At 41.7% G+C, this 17,957-nt stretch overlaps 2 protein-coding genes across 2 annotated transcripts; one reads left to right on the top strand and one right to left on the bottom strand.

Annotated features, from left to right (window-relative positions):
* The first annotated feature begins 201 nt into the window (after positions 1 to 201).
* LOC142246791 (up-regulator of cell proliferation-like) lies at positions 202 to 4,668 on the top strand. Its single transcript, XM_075319842.1, has one exon. It carries the CDS (start codon positions 202 to 204, stop codon positions 4,120 to 4,122), a length of 3,921 nt encoding a protein of 1,306 aa, XP_075175957.1. The 3' UTR covers positions 4,123 to 4,668.
* A 3,944-nt stretch (positions 4,669 to 8,612) lies between these two features.
* On the bottom strand, positions 8,613 to 16,537 carry LOC142246551 (perforin-1-like). The gene is made up of 4 exons (XM_075319620.1): positions 16,493 to 16,537; positions 14,902 to 15,435; positions 12,624 to 12,990; positions 8,613 to 11,625 (listed from the first exon to the last, which is right to left on the bottom strand). The coding sequence occupies exons 2-4, from the start codon at positions 15,432 to 15,434 to the stop codon at positions 10,906 to 10,908; spliced, it is 1,620 nt and encodes a 539-aa protein (XP_075175735.1). The 5' UTR covers position 15,435; positions 16,493 to 16,537; the 3' UTR covers positions 8,613 to 10,905.
* Between the last annotated feature and the right edge of the window lie 1,420 nt (positions 16,538 to 17,957).

The raw sequence follows: 17,957 nt of genomic DNA, 5'->3' as shown, positions 1-17,957 counted from the left end.
ATAAAAAAATGTGTAATATCTGATTCTGTCTTACCATTGTAAGGTCATTGGCTTGGCTATCCATGCTGACCATGTATGATGAAGGTTTTACCTTGATGCCATATATGAAATATCTCATTTACTGTTATGTAGAGATTCAGAGTTTCCCGCGCCTTTATGACATTCTCACTTTTTCTTTTTCCAGATAATGCAATATTCAATATGGTGTTGGAAGATCTAGGTCTGGGTGCATTTGTACAAAAGAAGCTGACGCTTTCAAAAGTCCAAAGTATTATTTGTGATGTGAAAATGTCAGATGCTTCCTGCCATTCCATGAAGGACATCCCCATGCGTTTTCTAAGACATCTCATGACGTTGAATATCCAAGAAGCCTTTAGAAGTTGTGAATTTAACCGTGAATCAACCGAAAGTTATTCACACCAGGACACTTCAGGCAACGAATCAGGATCTGTCCACCCTCTAGATGTAATCTGTTGTCTCCTCCATTGTTCAGACAATTTTCTACGACAAGAGATTATAAGAAGGATGGCCATGTGCCAGGTCCCTGTTCCTCTGCTGCTTCCAACTGGTGAAGAAGGACATGGCACTTTTTTGTTGTGGTCAATGAGGAGTATTATCACGGAAAGCTTTGCTCCTTCATTAGTTGACCATAAGTCATTGACTCAAGACAGTATTGTCAATGTCCCTTTGCCAGTCTTTTCCATTGTAAGTCTAGGAGAGAATCGATGCATGTCCATAGCCAAGATTATGAAGCAAATTCTATCTGCTGCTCAACAGAGAAGTAAGAATAATTGCTTGCATAGAGTTATGGACTGGGGAGATATGCCGAGAAATATTTCACATGGTTTGGTAGAAATATCTTGGAATTTCCCGGCCAACCAAATTGACATGAATCCACTTGAAAAGCCTTTTCTATTGGCCAACCTACATGGAGACTTACAGACGAACATGAAGCAGTTCCGCTTTTTAACGAAAGTGTCCTCAGCTGTGTTCATACTAATGGAAAATTTGAGCAAACATCAGAGAGACGTCTTATTACATGCTGTTGGCAGTGAGAATAATTACTATTTCATATTATCAGACCAGTTCAACCAAGAATCAAACAAATTTTGTAGACAATTGTTTCCAGACTCTGGCTTTAATGAGCAGAAATTTCTAAAGCAATCGGACAAGAAGTTGACCGAAAAATTACAAATTATTCTGAAAGATACCATCGAAAAATCTCCTAAAAAGATGACGCTGACCGACATGTCGGTGGAAGCCGAAAAACTTCACTTTTATAGTGATGAAAGCCAATATGGCTGTGAATATGGAAGATTATACTCTAAAGACCTCATCGATGATATCGTAAGTGCAATGATATATACAGAAGGAGACGTAAAACAGCAGAAAAACTTAAAAATCCAAATCGCAAAAATGGAAAAAGAGTTTTGTCGGCTGAGACACCAAGGAGAACTTTCCACAGCAGGCTACAAGTCTGAATTGATCAATGAAATGAATACACTACTACAATATCAACGTCACCATAACCACAGCGACGTAATGGTAAATCTGAGACACGCATTTACTTACCTAAACATCGTAGAACAACAATATTTCCTAAAATGGACACAGTTTAAAAAATTTTCTGCAAATGCCATATTGGATAATATGATACAAGATGTGTTATCTAGGATCGGAGGGATGTATGAAGCAGATGTTCTTGTAGGGAGCTTACCAGAAGGTGTAAGGCTTTGTGCCAATTTTTCAAAAGTGGCCGCAGATCTTCTCCTACAAGGAATTCCAGTCCAGCTTATTGACGGAGATACTTCTAGAATATATATAAAGTGGATCACAGATGTCCTGACTGAGCTGGACACCAAAACAAAAGGGAAATGCAGAATACGAGTGATATCAATAATTGGGGTCCAAGGTACAGCGAAGTCCACCCTACTGAACACCATGTTTGGTCTACAGTTTCCGGTCGCCCATAGACAATGTACACATGGAGCCTTAATGAGTCTTATTAAGGTAGAAGAGAAGGACTTGGGCTGTGACTTCCTTGTGGTGATTGACTGTGAAGGACTACGAGCTCTCCATAATGCTTCTGTGGAGGAGAGCTTTGACCAAGACAATGAGTTGGCGACACTGGTGGTTGGGTTAAGTGATATTGCTTTAATTAATATGGCTTTAGGAAGTACCTCAGAAATGGAAAACATTTTGCAGATTGTGATTCATGCATTAATAAGGATGAAAGGGAATGTGAAAAAGTCCAACTGTGTCTTGGTCTATCAGACGATGGAGGGAGCATCTTCTGGAGAAGAATCTATGATAGATAGGGAAAGGCTTTGTATAGGTGCAGAAAGTAGCAAGTTCCTTGACTATTATGACACAATGGATAATATTTTGCCATATAATATTTTGCCAGATGACTGGGTTATTCCTCCCTTTCATCTTGAAACTTCTAGTTACAGTGAGAAAGTTGTAGAGTTAAAGAAACATCTACTGCAAATAATAAGTCATTTGTCTCAGAGCGGCAACTTTTGCAATGTGCAGACCTTTACTGACCACATGACGTTTCTATGGAATTCTGTAAAGCACGAAAATTACATCTTCAGATTCAAAAATATCTTAGAAGGAAACATCTACACTGAACTCTATGAAAAGTTTTTGGAACTGAAATGGAACCTGTGCAGAAAAATGAGCCGGTGGTGGGTCAACATAAAAGAACACATCTCCAAACAACCTCCTGGTCAACTTCATGTAAACACCTTAGTCCAAAAGGTATTGAGAATGCTGAATGAAGAGGAGAGGGTGATGAAGGAATCCTTCCAGATTTATTTTGAAAGGAACTCTGAAGACACGAATACCCGTATAGCAAACAAGTTTAAAGCTGAGTTTATGGACAAGATCCGAAGCCTGAAGAGTAAGCTGGAAACGGAGTACAACCTGAAGTGTTCAAAGATTAAAATTCTAAGAAGTGGGTTAAAAAACACAATTCTAGATGATTTCACCCGAGAAGAACCAGACTTTGATGAAACCGGATTTGATGCTGAAGTCTACTGGAATGAAGCTGTAACCAAATATCAGTCCATGATTTTGCGCTATAATGTCACTGAGGAACTTCTAAAACTTCTGAGAGAAGATATGAGGACGAAAGGAAGCAAAATCACCGAACTCCTCCACGGTATCGACAATTTGTCCAAATGCGCTAACACGTGTTTGACATATGGTGCTAGATATGCCAATGGATATGGAAATGGAAACATAGAAAATGATGGAGCCTACAAAAGCAAAAGGGACGGTATCGCCAAGTTCATATTAGAGAAGTCAAACAATTATGTCCAGAAAATGGTTGATTCAAAAGCAGAGTATGATGAAGTGCATGGCATGAACCTGCTGAAAATGGTCAATGACGTGATCCGTCAGGACACCATGCCTCATACAGACCTGTTCACATTAAACCTGAAGCTCCGAATCTTGGCACAATTTGCTCCACATTTTCAGAAAATGCACGATGACTCCATAAGAGAATGTGCTGCGGCGTATAATGTGAACGATCAAAAAGGTGAGGCAATTTGTGGCCTAAAATGTATCCTACAAGATAAAATAATCGCTAAAAACTATTGTCGAGATTGTCTGAAGCCGGCGGTGGAAATAAAAGTCAAGAATGTGTTCAAACATAAACTTGCCAGTGACTTTACAAACAGAATGTGTGCAGAGAGGAGCCGGATCAGATCCTCCAGGGGTCTCCAACTCCCGCGGTGTGTTCACCATCCCCCGGTGTTAGATACTCTGGAGAATATCTGCACGCGGTATACGGATCAAGACAAGATTCAGGTTCTATTAGCGAACATCATTTCTTCGGTCATAGAGGACATCAGTAAGGTGCTAACTCACCCAGACATCTTGAAAAGAGGGATTAGAGACCTTTTGTCAGCTTTGGGCTCAGTCCTACAAGTGGACATGTCGCGTATAAATAGAGACATCTTAATTGCCCCTTTCAGAGTCAGAGCTACGGTTGCACAATGGGCCTCATATCTGGATGTTTTTGTAAATAAATTAGAAAAACAACTTCAGGAAGAATTCAGATCCAAGAGCATCGAAGAGCATTACACATACTGTCCTTACCTAATACACTGAGACGGGCCGAACATAGGGTCGTAGAGTCGGAAAACCTACATCCTGCCCCGGGCCAGGGCTGGAAAGAGTCTGCAATATTCTGAGATGGCAATAATCATGGCGTATCCTCAACAACATCAGATCGGGGGGCTGAATCTCAGCACTGATCAGCTGTGTAAGGGGCCATCGCATTGTGCCACACTCTCTGAATTACTTGCCCTTCACCATGAGAAACAAAATGAGGGCCGGTGGCAATCACAAGCTTCATACAGGACTGTCCGGCTGCTTTGCCCAATGATCCTCAGTCTGTGCTCCTGTTATTATAAACATCTTAAAGGGTTTCTCCGGCTGAACACGTCCAGATCCAGAGGTGAGCGGCACTGATGACCCCACATCTACAGATAGATGCAGCACAACGACCGTCCGTCATTCCAGCAAGTGACTCTTCACGGGGAATTGATTTGTGTCAGATAAAACTTGCACAAAATGTTAAGAAAATTGTTTATACAGCTGAATCTTCTAAAATTACGATTTCCACGATGTCTGTAAAGTGCTGCGGAGAGTATGTCGACTGTGTAAAAATAATATAATGAAAACAAAATGATGAAAAATAAATAATAGTATAATAATAACTAATTGTATATTATTATTATTATTATTAACATTATATTATGTTATTATTCTTATAATATATAGTAATGATAATTAAAATTATAACATGATGCAAAATATAATATATATATAATTATATTATATAATAATATAAAATTAATAATATAACTATTATTTTCATTATATTAATTATTTACATTATATTTTTATCTTCATTATATTATTATTTTTTATCATAATTTTTATTATAACAATAGTAAAATAATAATATAATGAAAATAAATAATTGAATGTAATTAATAATTAAATATAATGAAAATAATAGTTCGTATTATTATTGACTATTTTTCACCGTTATATTATTATTACCATTATATTATTGTTAATAGTATGATAACAATATGATGTTGAATAATAGTAAAAAGTAATTACAAGAACTATTATTTTCATTGTATTTTTTATTGCTATTACATTATATTATTATTTTCAATATATTATTTTATTATTGTTATAATAAAATAATATAATGAAAAATAAAAAATACTATTACTTTCATTCTATTATTAGTTATTATTATTTACATTTTATTATTATTTATTTTGATTATATTATTAGTATTTTATTATAAAATAAAGTATAAATGAAAATAAATATTAAAATGTAAATAACTAATAATAGAATGAAAATAAGAATAATAATTATAATTAGGATGAAAAATAGTCATTATATTATTATTTTCATTTTATTATTGTTTTATTGTTAGAATAATATAATGATGATGATAATTAAAACAGTAACATGATGAAAAATGATATAATAATAGCTATTTATATTATATACATATTTTTATTATTGTTATTATTATTCTTATTTTAATATAAAAAATTAAAATAACATTGAAAATAATATAGTGGAAATAATATATAATGAAAATAATTAGATTTATTTTCCATCATGTTACTGCTTTAATAATAATAATAATAATAATAATAATATAATGCTAACAAAATGATGAAAAATAGTAATGTATCATATTAATTATATTTTTATTAATATTTGTATTATTATTATTTTAATTTCATTATTATTGATATAATAAAAAAATAATATGATGAAAATAATAATAGAAATAATATTGATAATAAAATAATGAAAAATAATATAATATGACATTTCATCTCTGTAGTAATTAATTATTAATTAAATATTTGTGGTTATTACTAAGGCTGTTACTTGATCACGATCAATTATGAAAGTTAGTTCTTTTAATATTCATCCTATAAAATGTGTATATTACTGTGTGTATATAGATAGATTTATCTGTTCAGCGTGATGTCTGCACCTTGCTATTGAACTCTGGAAACTTTTTTAATCCATTTGCAATAAATTTGGGATTTTAATTACAATACCTGAAGTCTCCATTCTTGCTGGACCTTTCCACGTTGATCTATATATATATATATATATATATATATATACACACACACACACACACACACACAGGTATATACAAAATTCATAATATAGATAATAACATTTAGATTGGAAATTAATTGTTTCCAGAGTCATTTGCTTTTTTTTATTGAGGATTGACCACTGTAGTTTCTTTTACCTAAGATCACGGCCATGATTACATTGCGGGATCTAATCCTCCTCCAAGAACATCTTCTCCCACCATCCAGGACAATGTGGTGAGGATGATTTCCCCCGATGATGGAGACCGGGTCACAAGGAAAAGTGAGGACTTAGGCGGGCTTTGCACGTTGCGACATCGCAAGCCGATGCTGCGTTGTCGCACGCGATAGTCCCCGCCCCCGTCGCAGGTACGATATCTTGTGATAGCTGGCGTAGCGAAAATTGTCGCTACACCAGCTTCACATGCACTCACCTGCCCTGCGACCGTCGCTCTGGCCGGCGACCCGCCTCCTTGTTAAGGGGGCGGGTCGTGCAGAGTCACTGCGACGTCACACGGCAGGCGGCCAATCGGAGCGGAGGGGCGGAGATGAGTGGGATGTAAACTTCCTTCCGCATATTCTACGGAAGCCGCAGTGATGCCGGTAGGAGATGTTCCTCGCTCCTGCGACTTCACACACAGCGATGTGTGCTGCCGCAGGAGCGAGGAACAACATCGGACCGTCGCGTCAGCGTAATTATGGATTACGCCGACTCTGCACTGATGATACGATTACGACGCTTTTGCGCTCGTTAATCGTATCATCTAGGCTTTATACACTACGATATCGTCTGTGATGCCGGATGTGCGTCACTTTCAATTTGACCCCACCGACTATTTTTTTTACCTCAAAGACACAGCCAAACAAAACTGCACAGTGCGGACAACAAAAATGAAATCTCATAGACTTTGCTGGGGAAGGAAGTGCGTGCAGTTTAGAGGCCAAAAACGCACCTGAAAACGCGGTAAAAAACGCACATAGCCTAAGTATCTCCGAGAACATTGACATTTTGGGTCCCCAGATCTCAGTCCCATTGAGAACCTGAGGTCGATCCTCAGTAAGCAACAAACATAACCCAGAAATTGTAATAAATTCTGCCAAAAAACTGATCTGAACCGATCAAACAACAGAAACATAATTGTTCCCCCCGTGATGAGGACGAACCATGGAGCTGATGAGCTTCTAAATAGACCTGAAGACAAAAGCCGCTCTCGTCAGGAATAATTCGTGGACTCCGTCCTCTCCTCCGTGGCTCCAAATCTCAGGCCTCCTCCTGCGCGTCCCTCTATTGTTCTCTCCAGTCACTATGGATCCGCTCACGTTCTGCTCCAAAATACACATAAAAAAAACCTTTTCCTCAAATTTTTCAGCTTGGAAAATACGCAACATGTCAATACCTAGAGATATCTCAGTGAAGAAATCAGTGCACTAAAAAAACTGGAAGATTCCAATGTGTGTGTGAGCGAAATCCACTCCTCCTATGCATCCTGAACTCCAAACTCATAAGATTTTTACGAGCGCTCGGGAACTCAATCCAGCGCACACTGCTTAATATGGTCTCCTTTATACAGTTTATATCTGGTCACAAAGGACGAGGTCCCTCTGAATAATGCACCAATAGGAACAATAGGGGCGTGAACAGAAATGTGAGACTTCCCGCCTATCAGCGTTAGCTGAACCCCATGACATCAAAAGTTATAGGACAAATGGATTCTGTTCTCTCACACGTGATACATGAGAAATAAAAATGTAAGAAAAAAGATTGACTAACGTTAAAGTTTGTAAAAAAAACTATAACCAAAGATTAAAAAATAATAAATTTGTTATGCAAATCATTTTTATTTCATAAAAGCCAAAAGAATGTAACAAAACATATATAATAAGACATGTGTATATATATATATACTATAGTATCAACCTATCCAGAGAAGATAATGTGTCATCTACCATGCATTGTACTGTCAGTGACCTGACATGATTGCAGTTTTCGCACTCCATCCCCCAAATATAAATAGATGCAAAATAACCAAAAAAATTTACTCAAAAAACAGTTTGTAAAGTGTCAGAAAAAATATTAAATGTATAAACCTCAGAAAGTGGGAAAACAACAAACATACTGTATATGTTCTGCTCCGAAAGACCAAAGGGTTTTAAAGTCTGAGGCTATCAGTCATCTCATTATCATTAGAGGGCGGGGTCAGCAGAGTCATCTCATTATCATCAGAGGGCAGGGTCAGCAGAGTCATCTCATTATCATTAGAGGGCAGGGTCAGCAGAGTCATCTCATTATCATTAGAGGGCAGGGTCAGCAGAGTCATCTCACTATCATTAGAGGGCAGGGTCAGCAGAGTCATCTCATTATCATTAGAGGGCAGGGTCAGCAGAGTCATCTCATTATCATTAGAGGGCAGGGTCAGCAGAGTCATCTCATTATCATTAGAGGGCGGGGTCAGCAGAGTCATCTCATTATCATCAGAGGGCAGGGTCAGCAGAGTCATCTCATTATCATTAGAGGGCAGGGTCAGCAGAGTCATCTCATTATCATTAGAGGGCAGGGTCAGCAGAGTCATCTCACTATCATTAGAGGGCAGGGTCAGCAGAGTCATCTCATTATCATTAGAGGGCGGGGTCAGCAGAGTCATCTCATCATTAGAGGGCAGGGTCAGCAGAGTCATCTCATTATCATTAGAGGGCAGGGTCAGCAGAGTCATCTCATTATCATTAGAGGGCAGGGTCAGCAGAGTCATCTCTTTATGAGTAGAGAGCGGGGTCAGCAGAGTCATCTCATTATCATTAGAGGGCAGGGTCAGCAGAGTCATCTCATTATCATTAGAGGGCGGGGTCAGCAGAGTCATCTCATTATCATTAGAGGGCGTGGTCAGCAGAGTCATCTCACTATCATTAGAGGGCAGGGTCAGCAGAGTCATCTCATTATCATTAGAGGGCGGGGTCAGCAGAGTCATCTCATTATCATTAGAGGGCGGTGTCAGCAGAGTCATCTCATTATCATTAGAGGGCAGGGTCAGCAGAGTAATCTCATTATCATTAGAGGGCGGGGTCAGCAGAGTCATCTCATCATCATTAGAGGGCAGGGTCAGCAGAGTCATCTCACTATCATTAGAGGGCAGGGTCAGCAGAGTCATTTCATTATCATTAGAGGGCAGGGTCAGCAGAGTAATCTCATTATCATTAGAGGGAGGGGTCAGCAGAGTCATCTCATTATCATTAGAGGGCAGGGTCAGCAGAGTCATCTCATCATTAGAGGGCGGGGTCAGCAGAGAAATCTCACTATCATTAGAGGGCAGGGTCAGCAGAGTAATGTCATTATTAGAGGGCAGGGTCAGCAGAGTCATCTCACTATCATTAGAGGGCAGGGTCAGCAGAGTCATCTCATTATCATTAGAGGGCGGGGTCAGCAGAGTAATCTCACTATCATTAGAGGGCAGGGTCAGCAGTCATCTCACTATCATTAGAGGGCAGGGTCAGCAGAGTCATCTCATTATCATTAGAGGGGGGGTCAGCAGAGTCATCTCACTATCATTAGAGGGCAGGGTCAGCAGAGTCATCTCATTATCATTAGAGGGCGGGGTCAGCAGAGTAATCTCACTATCATTAGAGGGCAGGGTCAGCAGAGTCATCTCATTATCATTAGAGGGCGGGGTCAGCAGAGTAATCTCATTATCGTTAGAGAGCGGGGTCAGCAGAGTCATCTCATTATCATTAGAGGGCGGGGTCAGCAGAGTCATCTCACTATCATTAGAGGGCAGGGTCAGCAGAGTCATCTCATTATCATTAGAGGGGGGGTCAGCAGAGTCATCTCACTATCATTAGAGGGCAGGGTCAGCAGAGTCATCTCATTATCATTAGAGGGCGGGGTCAGCAGAGTAATCTCACTATCATTAGAGGGCAGGGTCAGCAGAGTCATCTCATTATCATTAGAGGGCGGGGTCAGCAGAGTAATCTCACTATCATTAGAGGGCAGGGTCAGCAGAGTCATCTCATTATCATTAGAGGGCATGGTCAGCAGAGTCATCTCAATATCATTAGAGGGCAGGGTCAGCAGAGTCATCTCATTATCATTAGAGGGCGGGGTCAGCAGAGTCATCTCACTATCATTAGAGGGCGGGGTCAGCAGAGTCATCTCACTATCATTAGAGGGCAGGGTCAGCAGAGTCATCTCATTATCATTAGAGGGCGGGGTCAGCAGAGTCATCTCACTATCATTAGAGGGCAGGGTCAGCAGAGTCATCTCATTATCATTAGAGGGCGGGGTCAGCAGAGTCATCTCATTATCATTAGAGGGCGGGGTCAGCAGAGTCATCTCACTATCATTAGGAGGTGGGGAGGAAGGACAGCATTACTGCATACACATCTTGCTCTTCTGCTTGTACAGACAATACAGAACATGTTTCCATTACGGTTGTTCCTATGCTAAAAGCAGGGGCAGAAATTCTGTGCCTCCAATATGGCTGCCCCCATAGAAGCTTTTCGACTAATTAATTATACACAATGCCACACCTTATATCCATATAAGAAGATACGATAATGAGTGCTTTGACAATCACACATGAGGCATCATCTTCACAGAGGTGAGAATTCAGTATACACATTTTGCTCTTTGGTCACAGATATCGTGAGATGAAATTGAGGACATGTTGAGGTGTCTGGGTGATAATGTGAGTTGAATTCTGATATTTGTTGGTCTTTCTCTTTGACTTTCCATGAATTCTTGAGCTCTTTAGTTGGTGGAGGCTGCGTAGTCCCTACAGAGATGGCCGGTAAGGTGAGGGACGCACTCGGCCCTCACCACAAAGCTCACACTCCCGTGCTGCAGGTAGCAGACCTCTGGCTTTTCTCCGCTGTTGACACTTTTTGTGCACGTTCCAAGGAGATCATCGTCGTATTTATTATCTTCATCCCAAACCTCAACCTTCAATGAGGGCACAGTGCTAAGCTCCAAGACCCCTAGGTCAAAGCGCGTTTTCCATGTTGGATTATCATTGTTCCATATAGTTGGGGTCTGAACTTTAGCCGAACCATAACTCAGCACCACAAAGGCATCAGTCTTGGATGTGTAGTCTCCCCAAAGATTCGAGGCACGTTCAATGTTCACTACTAATTTAGCGAATCCTTTCTTTGATGGGCAGCAGTTGGCGTTGCGGTGGGCATTTCCTTGACAGACACAAGAGCACTCTGCACCGTGACTCTGCAGAGCCCCAGAGGGACAGGAGCAGTTCTGTCTCAGAGCCTTCTCCATGATGTAGTCACTCACGGCCTTCCTCAGGTTCTCTTGCTGAGGTCCCCTGAACCTGACAAGATTGTGGATAGGCTCCAGAGAATACGATACAATATCGGGGGTTGTCTTGAGGCTCTCCATCCATTTCTCAAACATTGAAGCGCTCTCGCTATTTTTGGAGTCAAATGACAGCAGATCATACGTGATGTGACCACCGGTGATCTGAAATGTAGAAGACAAAGAAGATGTCATGATATTATGTGGTCAAGTGAAAATTAAATACTCAGGGGCAGCGGAATAAAATAAGCAATACCTTGTCCATGACCGCTCCTAATGGCATTTCAGCTGCTCCACATCAGCAAAGCAGCTCATCCTCTTCCAAACTGCTCTGTTGACTGCCAACATCATGATGATTGACAGCTGGCTCCCCGCAGTTAGGCAGCGGGGAGCCAGATGGTAATCAGGACAACATTGGCAATGACACCCAATCAACAGAGCAGAGAAGAAGAGACGCCAATGCTTTGTTGACGTGATGCCATAGAGTCACCTGAAGTGCGGTCTGTGACCACTCTGTACCGACAGAGATCGGCACTCAGCATAACACTCAGATAGTTAGCAACTACCTTCCTGTTAGGGAACATAGTAAAAAAATATGATGAGTCCTTTGGATGACGTCCCTGTATCAACCAAGTGCGCCATAAAAACCTGAAGCTCCGATGATGAGGACCTACTAAGTATAATGGGTCACCCTTCTGCTCTATCATATTCTAGCCATCGTTGTTTTCAGTGCCCAATATGTGCCCCAAAATTTATACTACCCAATGCTGCCATGTGTGTCTGGCATACTGTGTAGACCAGATCCAAAAATAAATTCTGACCCCAGGACAAAATAAAAAACAAGACTCCAAAAAGTAACTTCATCCCCCAAACCAGACTCCTCTCTTAACCTACTTAAACCATTGTCCAACTAATGCTCAGGCACTGCCGCATACAGAGTGCTACTACCGGCCACCATCAAGATGGTGGACCACACCACACACAGGGTTCTAATTTTTTGTCATCATCGGGAGCCCCTAGTGAGGAGCAGCACGTGACACTCGCCATTATGTATTTGAGCTAATCCAATAGCTGGTACAGAGCCCCATTGATCCCATGAGTCCTGTGACAACCGCTACGGTGGGTTGTCATTGTTGTCTTCATGAAGCTTCTCTGCCTCTTACCTTCCACGTCCTCTCGTTATACGCCTGGTGGAAGCTCTGTCCATGGTTGGCTTTTTGGCTCATTTCTTTGCAGGAGCTGGCTTTGGCGTTAGCTTCAGCTTTGCCGGTGATGGCAACCGAGGCCTCGATGCTTAGACAGTCCTTCAGCTCATCTAAGGACACGCCGTCCATCGTTGCATGGCACGTCCTGATCGCAGTGACCTGTTGCGCTTCCCCTCCCATATTGGCATGGCTGATATAATGGGTCCCATAGGTGCTTATTAGATGTCTATATTTCTCTTGGGTCTTCGTATCATACGTGGCAGGCAGCGACATTAATCTTTGATAAAAATCGTGGCTAAGTGGTGGCCTATATGATAGGCGGAGGCTGGAAAGAGATGAAAGCCATTAATGATAAGGATTGGATTCCCAATTACATTGTCACATTGCTAAAATAAAAATGCTATCACCGTAGTCTGTACTGTGTGTAGGGGAATCTATACGGCCTTACATCTGTTATGTGACCCTCAGACTCTCCGATCTGTCACCCGTTGCATCTGAGTCCCACCAATAGCAGAGTCTCAGAAAGATGTGTATGTGTATGTGTATATCGCAATGTATACACAGAGCAGCAGGGCGCGTCAGGAGCTGGTACAGTCTACATGACCAGCCCCATTCCCCAAATACCAGGGAGAAACAGGGGAGCTGCGTAAAAGGCCTTATCCTACCTAACATAGGAGAAGAGCAGCCCACAATGTAATGTAGTGAGGTGACCCCACCATCTAATGATAATGAGTTGACTGCAGATCCTGCCCTCTAATGATAGCGAGATGACTCTGCAGATCCTGTCTTCTAATAATAATGAGATGACTCTGCAGATCCTGCCTTCTAATGATAATGAGATGACTCTGCAGATCCTGCCTTCTAATGATAATGAGATGACTCTGCAGATCCTGCCCTCTAATGATAATGAGATGACTCTGCATATCCTGCCTTCTAATGATAATGAGATGACTCTGCAGATCCTGCCCTCTAATGATAATGAGATGACTCTGCAGATCTTGCCTTCTAATGATAATGAGATGACTCTGCAGATCCTGCCTTCTAATGATAGCGAGATGACTCTGCAGATCCTGTCTTCTAATGATAGCGAGATGACTCTGCAGATCCTGTTTTCTAATAATGAGATGACTCTGCAGATCCTGCCCTCTAATGATAATGAGATGACTCTGCAGATCCTGCCTTCTATTGATAATGAGATGACTCTGCAGATCCTGCCTTCTAATGATAATGAGATGACTCTGCAGATCCTGCCCTCTAATGATAATGAGATGACTCTGCAGATCCTGCCTTCTAATGATAGCGAGATGACTCTGCAGTCCTGTCTTCTAATGATAGCGAGATGACTCTGCAGATCCTGTTTTCTAATGATAATGAGATGACTCTGCAGATCCTGCCCTCTAATGATAATGAGATGACTCTGCAGATCTTGCTTTCTAATGATAATGAGATGACTCTGCAGATCTTGCCTTCTAATGATAATGAGATGACTCTGCATATCCTGCCTTCTAATGATAATGAGATGACTCTGCAGATCCTGCCTTCTAATGATAATGAGATGACTGTACTGACTCCACCCTATGATTATGAGATGACTCTGATGACTCTGGCCTCTAATGATAATGAGATTACTCTGCTGACACCGCCCCCTAATAATAATGAGATTACTCTGATGACTCCACCCTCTAATGATGAGGTGACTCTTCTGATCCTGCCCTCTAATTATAATGAGATGACCCTGCTGACCCCACCCTCTAATGATGAGATGACCCTGCTGACTCCACCCTATAATTATGAGATGCCTCTAATGACCCTGCCCTCTAATGATAATGAGAGTACTCTGCTGACTCTGCCCTTTAAGGATAGTGAAATTACTTTGCTGACCCCGCCCTCTAATCATAATGAGATGACCCTGCTGGCTCCACCCTATAATTATGAGTTGACTCTGCTGACCCCGCCCTCTAATGATAATGAGATGACTCTGCTGACTCCACCCTATAATTATGAGTTGACTCTGCTGACCCTACCCTCTAATGATAAGGAGATGACTCTACCCTATAATTATGAGATGACTCTGATGACCCTGCCTTCTAATGATAATGAGATGACTCTGTTGATTCAGCCCTTTAATGATAATGAGATGACTGCTGACCACTATTGATAATGAGACGATTCTGCTGACCCTGAACCATTATTATTATTTTCTATGCACAATAATACATTGATGGAGACATTGTACCCATAGTAAGCGCAGCTCAGCTTGTGCCTGACAAAGGTGTATCGATCTCCGTTGCTCTTACTCTGACCAAACTGTGACAGCTGGGACTGCGATCCGGCCAACACCACCTTGGCTTCTCCCACTTTGTGATGGAGCTCCAGGCCGGCCTCCCAGTTATTCTGAATACTTGATGCAGACTCTTCCGCCAATGCAGACGTAGACCGTGAGGTCTCCCCGCTGATCTTCTTTTCACAAGTGGACTGAGGCATCCAATCCACCACCCCGAGCGGCAGCTTCTGCCAGGCATTCTTCATGTAATGGTTCCTACAGACGGTACAGGTTTCCTCAGATGTGATCACTTTCTGGAGATTTAGCATATAGGACCCTTTCTTCTGCATTGTCACAATATCTACTCCCTCTCCGAGAAGAGTGTGACCTGGTACAAAGTGGACCTTATTGCACTCTTCAACGTTTGCTGACCGGCAGGCAAATGTGAGTGGAGGAGGAGTTGACGTGCCGGAAACGGAAACCAGAAGAGTGACGATGAAGAACATTCTGGAAATAAATATCAGAAAAACTTGTGTTACTAAAAATTGAGTCCATGGAACCAACGTGTGGTGATAACTGATCCAGCTGCTTAGAGCAAGAGCGGCGAAAGAAGACAATGTTTAGTAGTTTACAAAGATGAAGGCTTGTCAGGGGCCTGGGGCGGAGATCCCATTTCTATTTACTAACCATACATGGTGTAATGCACCAAGTTGTGCACAGATCCACATAGTCACGGGTGGCTAGGGGACACAGGGGGTCCTATGGTGGCCCTAAGACTGGGACCCTTGTGGTCACCCTTACCCTGGAGGTACCCTTAAAGGTAGGGAGGTCCGGGTCTCCGACCTGTCCCTTTCTCCTTCCGGACTCTGACCTAAAACCCCAGCAACCCCAACCCTAGGGTGGGCAGGACACATAGTAATTAACCTCCTACAAGACAATTCCATTATGGAATGGCGGTCTGTGAAATTAGCGTAAATAATGATCACTTCCAGAATCAGATTGGTAGGAAATAAATTCTATTTTTGAAACAAAGTAACAAAGCTTCTGCGTAAGACTCAAGGGTGTACATGGATGGCAATGGAGGATATGACTGTTCTTCACCACAGCTGTTGTTCTCGCTCCCTTCAGGTGTGAAAATTTGTCATCTTGTTGAGGATTCTCAGACAAAATGACACTAGTTTGGGTTTTGGATGGAAACTATATTCTCATTTACTGAAATATGATGGTGCAACCACAAATGACCACACGTATCAGGAACTACACGATCATATACAGCAGATACTATTATCCATGTCCTCGCACACCTTTATCAGACATGATTGTGATTGTCACTGTATACAATGTAGCTGTTCAGGTCATTGTGTACAGTATTCGCTGCGCTCTGGAGCTCCCCCTGGTGTGCGCTTCTAATCATGTGACTCTTAGGCACTGGAGGAACTTCAGAGCGCTGCATCATTTACCCCAAATTATCTCTAATATCAAATAAGCATTAGCACAAATGTTGCCACGTACGAGAGCTGCAGACGAGATCAAGATCTTATCTCAAACTATGGAAAGACGTTACCTTGTGTAGGTTCTGGAGGGCAGCTCAGAGATGGTATCTGCACGGAGGCTCGAATCTCACAGGATGTGGCCAGGAGCTGCTGTACAATATAAGAGCGCTGTGCGGGGGCGGGGGGAGGATGCACAGGTAGGAAGCAGCATTGTGATGAGTGATGAACATGCAAATCACAATACAGTTAGGTCCAGAAATATTTGGACAGTGACACAAGTTTTGTTATTTTAGCTGTTTACAAAAACATGTTCAGAAATACAATTCTATATATAATATGGGCTGAAAGTGCACACTCCCAGCTGCAATATGAGAGTTTTCACATCCAAATCGGAGAAAGGGTTTAGGAATCATAGCTCTGTAATGCATAGCCTCCTCTTTTTCAAGGGACCAAAAGTAATTGGACAAGGGACTCTAAGGGCTGCAATTAACTCTGAAGGCGTCTCCCTCGTTAACCTGTAATCAATGAAGTAGTTAAAAGGTCTGGGGTTGATTACAGGTGTGTGGTTTTGCATTTGGAAGCTGTTGGTGTGACCAGACAACATGCGGTCTAAGGAACTCTCAATTGAGGTGAAGCAGAACATCCTGAGGCTGAAAAAAAAGAAAAAATCCATCAGAGAGATAGCAGACATGCTTGGAGTAGCAAAATCAACAGTCGGGTACATTCTGAGAAAAAAGGAATTGACTGGTGAGCTTGGGAACTCAAAAAGGCCTGGGCGTCTACGGATGACCACAGTGGTGGATGATCGCCGCATACTTTCTTTGGTGAAGAAGAACCCGTTCACAACATCAACTGAAGTCCAGAACACTCTCAGTGAAGTAGGTGTATCTGTCTCTAAGTCACCAGTAAAGAGAAGACTCCATGAAAGTAAATACAAAGGGTTCACATCTAGATGCAAACCATTCATCAATTCCAAAAATAGACAGGCCAGAGTTACATTTGCTGAAAAACACCTCATGAAGCCAGCTCAGTTCTGGAAAAGTATTCTATGGACAGATGAGACAAAGATCAACCTGTACCAGAATGATGGGAAGAAAAAAGTTTGGAGAAGAAGGGAACGGCACATGATCCAAGGCACACCACATCCTCTGTAAAGCATGGTGGAGGCAACGTGATGGCATGGGCATGCATGGCTTTCAATGGCACTGGGTCACTTGTGTTTATTGATGACATAACAGCAGACAAGAGTAGCCGGATGAATTCTGAAGTGTTTCGGGATATACTTTCAGCCCAGATTCAGCCAAATGCCGCAAAGTTGATTGGACGGCGCTTCATAGTACAGATGGACAATGACCCCAAGCATACAGCCAAAGCTACCCAGGAGTTCATGAGTGCAAAAAAGTGGAACATTCTGCAATGGCCAAGTCAATCACCAGATCTTAACCCAATTGAGCATGCATTTCACTTGCTCAAATCCAGACTTAAGACGGAAAGACCCACAAACAAGCAAGACCTGAAGGCTGCGGCTGTAAAGGC

The sequence above is a fragment of the Anomaloglossus baeobatrachus genome, chromosome 7 (assembly GCF_048569485.1).
Source record: "Anomaloglossus baeobatrachus isolate aAnoBae1 chromosome 7, aAnoBae1.hap1, whole genome shotgun sequence".
Taxonomy (NCBI): domain Eukaryota; kingdom Metazoa; phylum Chordata; class Amphibia; order Anura; family Aromobatidae; genus Anomaloglossus; species Anomaloglossus baeobatrachus.
Note: the sequence above shows the minus strand (reverse complement) of the source record. Positions and strands in the feature narration are given on the sequence as shown.

Coding starts and splice junctions, on each gene's coding strand:
- LOC142246791 (XM_075319842.1), top strand. CDS start 202: ATGGTGTTGGAAGATCTAGGTCTGGGTGCATTTGTACAAAAGAAGCTG.
- LOC142246551 (XM_075319620.1), bottom strand. CDS start 15,434: ATGTTCTTCATCGTCACTCTTCTGGTTTCCGTTTCCGGCACGTCAACT. Junction 12,991..14,901: donor CTGAGCTGCGCTTACTATGG/GTACAATGTCTC, acceptor ATCTCTTTCCAG/CCTCCGCCTATCATATAGGC. Junction 11,626..12,623: donor ATAACGAGAGGACGTGGAAG/GTAAGAGGCAGA, acceptor TCTACATTTCAG/ATCACCGGTGGTCACATCAC.